Source organism: Micromys minutus (genome assembly GCF_963924665.1).
Source record: "Micromys minutus genome assembly, chromosome: 9".
NCBI lineage: Eukaryota > Metazoa > Chordata > Mammalia > Rodentia > Muridae > Micromys > Micromys minutus.
In genome coordinates, this window is record NC_137978.1 from 33,191,374 (window position 1) to 33,197,373 (window position 6,000).

The 6,000-nt window shown below is 43.7% G+C and overlaps 1 protein-coding gene across 5 annotated transcripts in view; it reads right to left on the reverse strand.

The window, feature by feature from the left end:
• MAST2 (microtubule associated serine/threonine kinase 2) overlaps positions 1-5,531 on the reverse strand; it is a 142,803-nt gene extending 137,272 nt beyond the window's left edge. For 2 of the 5 annotated variants that reach the window (XM_080921514.1, XM_080921512.1), the window contains exon 1: positions 5,106-5,530. In XM_080921514.1, coding sequence (XP_080777640.1) covers positions 5,106-5,285 — 180 coding nt within the window. In that variant the 5' untranslated portion in view covers positions 5,286-5,530. Of the gene's footprint in view, positions 1-5,105 lie in introns of all 5 variants that reach the window. The other 3 variants (XM_080921513.1, XM_080921511.1, XM_080921516.1) reach the window with 2 other exon arrangements.
• Positions 5,532-6,000: the final 469 nt, after the last annotated feature.

The window sequence follows — 6,000 nt, forward strand, 5'->3', positions numbered from 1 at the left end:
AGATGGTTAGAAAGAATGTAAGTCGAACCCCACCAATAGTGAGAGGACGCTGCTGCATTATTATGCCTTGCAATAGTTCACTTCTTCACTGCTTTTTGCTGGTCTTCATCTTAGAATCGCATCAAAGAACTCCAGGTATTCGGGCTGACTCTGGCGCTTCCGATGACTCATAAGGATTCAGCAGAACCTTGCTGTTTCTGCTGAATTGTGCCATAGCTACTGATTCATGTTTATTGTCTGCTAATGAACTGGACTGCTGGTATTCTGACAATGAAGAGGGAAATTGCCCCAAAAAACTACTTTTAAACAGGTCCACTACACCCTTTTCCCGTTAACCTTCTTTCTCCTCTACCTCTGGCTAGTAGGCTAGAAGGCTAAAACATTTAAGAACCCTCAATACAGTAGAATACAGTAGGTTTTAAAAAATCTAAGGCTAAAAGGCAAAATGTTTTATCATGACTTTTGTGCCAGTGACTTTAAGACAAATTGAAAGCTGATCCCAAGAAAGAAAATTAATAGACATTAAATAATACAAATTAACAGAAAAGAGTAGAACTTAAACACTGTTTTTTCTTCTTTCATTCCATACTTATTAAGCATCTACTATATACCTAGAAGTGGATAAAACAATATATATTATGGGATGGAGAGATGGCTCAGTGGCAAAGAACACTGACTGTTCTTCCAGAAGTCCTGAGTTCAATTACCAGCAACCACATGGTGGCTCACAACCATCTGTAATGGGATCCAATTATTCTGGTGTGTCTGAAAACAGCTACAGTATACTCATATACATAAAATAAATAAATCTTTTTTAAAAAATTTTTTTAAAAAGAATATATTATAAGCCAGGCAGTGGTGAGGCACACCTTCAATCCCAGCACTCGGAAGGCAGAGGCAGGCAGAGCTCTGAGTTGGAGGCCAACCTGATCTACAGAGTGAACTGCAGGACCTGAAAGGCTACACAGAGAAACCCTAGTTTAAAACACCAAAACCAAACCAAACCAAACAAAAAAACTTGAAAGGCTTAGAAACAGACAGCGAAGAATACAGCCTCTGAGAAGTATATTCACTGACAGCCAGTGAAGATATCCGCTGAGCAATCATCTGTTTCTAACAAACATTCAAACAAATAACTACATTTCAAATGTTATTTTTATTTATTCTGCAGTGTGAACTTCTAAGAACTTACTACTAAGAAAACAAGCTAATCTCAGCAATCAGAGGGAGACAAAAGCACAGACACTAAGAAACCCAGAGAAGCATCTAAATTCTTTATGTGAATAATTCAAGAACACCTTGATGTCAAGGTCTTCAGGCTTTATTCTGTGGATAATAAGCTAATAATGTCTCTGAAAACAGAGAAATTTGTAAATTTCTGGTATTATACTACATAAAGGGGTGACTAACAATGACAATAAACACAACAGACATCTAAGGCTAAAAGAGGTTTCTTTTGTCATCTGAAAAAGGATCTACATAGACAAGCTGGCCTAGAACTCATGAGCCTCCTGTATCAGCTTCCCAGTCCTACTAGTACTGCAACTGTGTACCATTATACCAGGCTAGAAGATTTTAAATGTTTCACCACACACATATACAAAAATACATAAATAAAGAGTATTTTTATTAAGCTTTAAAAAGAAAAAAAAAGCCATGATGGCATATATCTTTAATGCCAACACTTAGGAGGGGAAGGCTGGCAGATCTCTGTATGTTTGAAGCCAACCTGATCTTCTAGTCAAGTTCTAGGACAGCCAAGGGCCATGGAGTGAAGCCTTGTTTTGTTTTTGTTTTTAAAAAAATCAAAAGCAGAGAGATCTCCAGGGCTCACTGGCCAGCCCTGTCTATTTGGTTAGCTCTAATACAGTGAGAAACCCTGTCTCAAAACACAAATGGGAGCTAGAAAAATGACTCAGCTGTTAAAAATGCTTCTGCTCTACCTGATGGCCTGAACGGAATTCGCAGCACTTACTATGTGGTTCACAACTGCCTATAACTCCAGTTATTCTCTGACCTTAAAGGACACCTGAAATCCTATACTCATAACCACACGCAACACATATGTACACATAGTTTTTAAAGTAAAATAAACTGGGGCAGTGGTGGTGCATGCCTTTAATCCCAGTACTCAGGAGGCAGAGACAGGTGGATTTCTTTGAGTGCAAGGCCAGCCTGGCCTGCAGAACTAGTTCCAGAACAGCCAGACCTACAGAGAAGAAACCCTGTCTCAAAAAAAAGAATATCTTTAAAAAAGAAAAAGGTGGATGGTGTCTGAGAAATTATATCTAAAGGTGTCCTCTGACTCTACATAAACACACACACACACACACACACTTTCCCTTTCTCCCCCATCAATAACACTCAGTTTGTTTTGAAACATTAAGCCCAAAGTTAACAACATAGATCTAGAAAAAAACTCACACTTAAAGACTCAAATGACTCTACCAGGAGGTTCTATAATGCAATGTATGAAGGAAAGACTAGAGACCTTTGCTCTACATCTAGCACCTGCCATGCATGAGCTTGCTAAAGAATAGAGTACAATAAAGAACCAACGTTAGGACCAAGCACCTTATCTTCAAAGAATGTTTTAAGAACAGGAATGAAAAAAAACAAGAACAGTCCAAGAAACATTAGTGAGATGAGTATTTTGGGAGGGGGAACACCAAGGTCAACAATGGCAAATAGTTCACATAGCTTAAGACAACTAAGGAAAGAAAGCTATCAAATTTAATTATATAAAAAAAGTTCACTGAGCCATTCACAGAATTCTCTTTGTAACTCTTTCACAATATTTTCACAGGTAGACAAGCCTTATTTTAAGTTGCAAAATACGTTTCAGTATGGCTACACTGTGGGAAATTATACAACAATGAAAAAGCAAAGTATTTCTATAAGGAACACAGAAAAATTCACAGAAATTATTTCAATGAAATAATTCAGTAACAAAGAGTACAAACTTCATAATATTATTTATATGAGGTTTAGCTAAAAAGTGTTAGGGGTGGGAATAGTGGTGAAGGGTATCAAGTAGGAAAAAGTAAGGGAACATTTTTGGAACTGGAAATGTTCTCCACCTTGACCTGAATAATGGACATATGGTTATATTAGTCTGTGAAAATTCATACTAAAAGAACCTTAGATTTATGCACTAAACTAAGTCAAATCTCAATTTAAAAAGCAAGCCAAAAAGTTACTCATGACCTTGAAGGCAGTTTGGGGAAAGCATTAAGTATACAAGACAAACCATAATATTAGGAATATATAATATTATAGAAACTGACACAGAATACAAGTTAAAGAAGGTTGTTGGTTAAGGCAACAATATAAAACATTGGTGAGAGGAAATTAATTACACATTTCAAAAAATTATACCTTTTATTTTATTTAAGCCATAAAACAAAGAAAATGTAACATATTAAACAGACAAAAGGGGTGTGTGTACCACTGCTAAGAATGTGTGAATATACAACTTATCTTTTAAAAAGGTGGGACTGGCTGGAGAAATGACTCAACAATTAAGAGAGCACTTGCTGCTTTTGCAAAGGACCTGGGTTTAGTTCCCAGCAGCCACCAGCAACTCCCAACTGTCTGCAACTCTAGTTCCAAGAGATATGACTTCCTCTTCTGGTTTCCAAACTATGTGATGTACTAACACTCATACATACAAAAAAAAAGAAATAAAACGATCTTTTTTTAAAGAGGAGAATCGGGGCTGGAAAAGGGTTCAGCTTCTGGCTGCTATTCTTGAGGACTGGGGTTCAATTACCAGCACCCACGTGAGCGCTCCAACTGTGCTCATTACCAGGTAATCTGACACCTTCATACTAAGACACTTGAAAGAAAAACACCAGTACACATAAAAACTAAAAGTAAATCACTAAAATGTATTTAAAAAGAAAATAAGAGGGGGGAATCAAATAGCCTTGAGCACTTTACTGAAGCCTGCAGTAAGATCAACTGTACCAGGTAAACTAAGTCAGAAGAGGAAATGTATTTCACAAGTTTTGAACAGGTACTAGGAGGAGATTACACAAGTCAGCAGTCTAGAAGCTGTGGCAAAGACCCAGGGCTCTGAGAATAAAAAGTGAGGAGACAAAGGCAAGGGGGAAATTTTTAAAACCATAGGCTAACAGTGTAATTCAAAGTAATGATGCCTACGGACGTTTACTTTAATATGAGGATCAAGAGATAGGAGACCTGGAACTTCAAAGACTTAAAGATGGGGTCTCAACTAGGGTCTGAGGCAGAGCTGTACAAAAGCGATGCTGTCCCTGGAGTTCATAACGACAGAACATTCTTTCTAAAAATCCAACAAGATCATGGATCTTACAATGTCCTTGTCAATCTCGTTTCACGGAACTTCCTACAGCTGTGAGTGGCAAGTTTATCCTCTCTGATATTGCCGACCTTTATTCCCTACTCATAAATACACCTACCACTGTCTAATAAATTACACACCCTGTACATTCGAGAATACCACGAGTAGTTTTACATTTTTTCTCTTTTCCCATTAAGGGTAAACTAGAAGGCAGAGCCTTCATCTACGGGTTCTCTCTGTCCACAGCACCGGTCTTGAGATTGTACACATGCAGGTATTTTTTTTTATAGTGGTTTTAACGTGGTAGATAGTTACCGGGAGAACGTTAACGATTCTGAATACTTGCCTATAAAAGTATAATGGCTACCAAATCAGAATGCTTGCGAATGCCCCGTTTTTATAACTGTGGGGATAAACTCTAAGAACAGTCAACACTATCAAACTGGCTTTTCTCCCTTAAACTAATTCATTCCTCTAGATAACTCAATTTAGTAAACCCACTCTTTGCTACTCATTCACCCGGCTCACATTCCAGTACCCATTCTCTCCATCCAGAGCCCCAGTCTACCCCCCTAAGACCATTTTATTCATTCCTCGGACCACGTCCACTGCAACCCCACGCCCCCACCTTCATTCCTCCGCTCCCCTTTCCTCAGCCTCTTCAGACCTCCCACTCCTCCTAACCGACCCAGTCCCCACCCTCACCACCGCAGCACGATCCTCCCGCGAGGACCCCTCCCCCACCGCGCCCACCCTTGCTGGCGGACCCAGCCCACCTTACCTGCTCCCTGCCGTCGTGCCCCATAGGCCCGCTCCGCTCCTCCAGAAGCTGCCTCCCGGGCGGCGCTCGCCGGCGCGGGGGTAAAGACTGCGGCTGGGGCAACTCGGCCGCCCGCGGAGCCGCATCCTCCCGCCGGGCGGGTGGCGGCTGCGGCCGCTCGCGGCAGCGGCTCCGCTTCATCTTCGCGTCTGGGCCCCGCGGGCGTTAGCACCGCGACTGCGCCGGCCTGGCTCGGCCCCCGGCCGCAGCGCTGCCGCGGCAAGCCCGGTCCGTGGCCAACATGGCCCGGCGGGCACTCGAAGCCACCCGCACTCGGCCCGCGGCGTCCCCGCGCTTCCTATGGGCTGAGGCGCCCAGACCTTCCCAGCGCGCCTCACGGAAGCAGCATAGCCGCCGCCGCGCCCTCCGCCACCCGGCACCACGCTCGGCCGGCCACCCGCCGCCGCCGACGCGGGCTCCGCCGCCAGCCGCCGGCCCGCCAGCCCGCCCGCCGCCCGGCCCGCCCCTCAGGCGCGTGCACGAGGAGCCCGCCTGCCGCCCACAGGCGCACGCGCTGGCGAACGGTCGCGAAGACCCGCCCGTGGCCGCGCCGCGCGCTCTGAAGCGGAAGGGGGCGGGGCTCCAGGCGCGGGCTCATCGTCTGCGGGACGCCGTTTGATTCTTCCATTCATCCCTTTGGTACACTGCCTGCATGACTGCACTCTGTCCTCATTGGGATCGGAAATGTGTCCCAGCGGGAGGGGCGACACCAACACACTATTTACCAGCAGACGTTCATCTAGTTCTCCCCTACACCTCAGAGACAAGTTAGCTCAACCTCATGTTAGAAATAAAGAGACGGAGATGTAGGGAACTGAGCCCAGTCACCAGCATAGCAATAGTCTCTTTAAGTGAG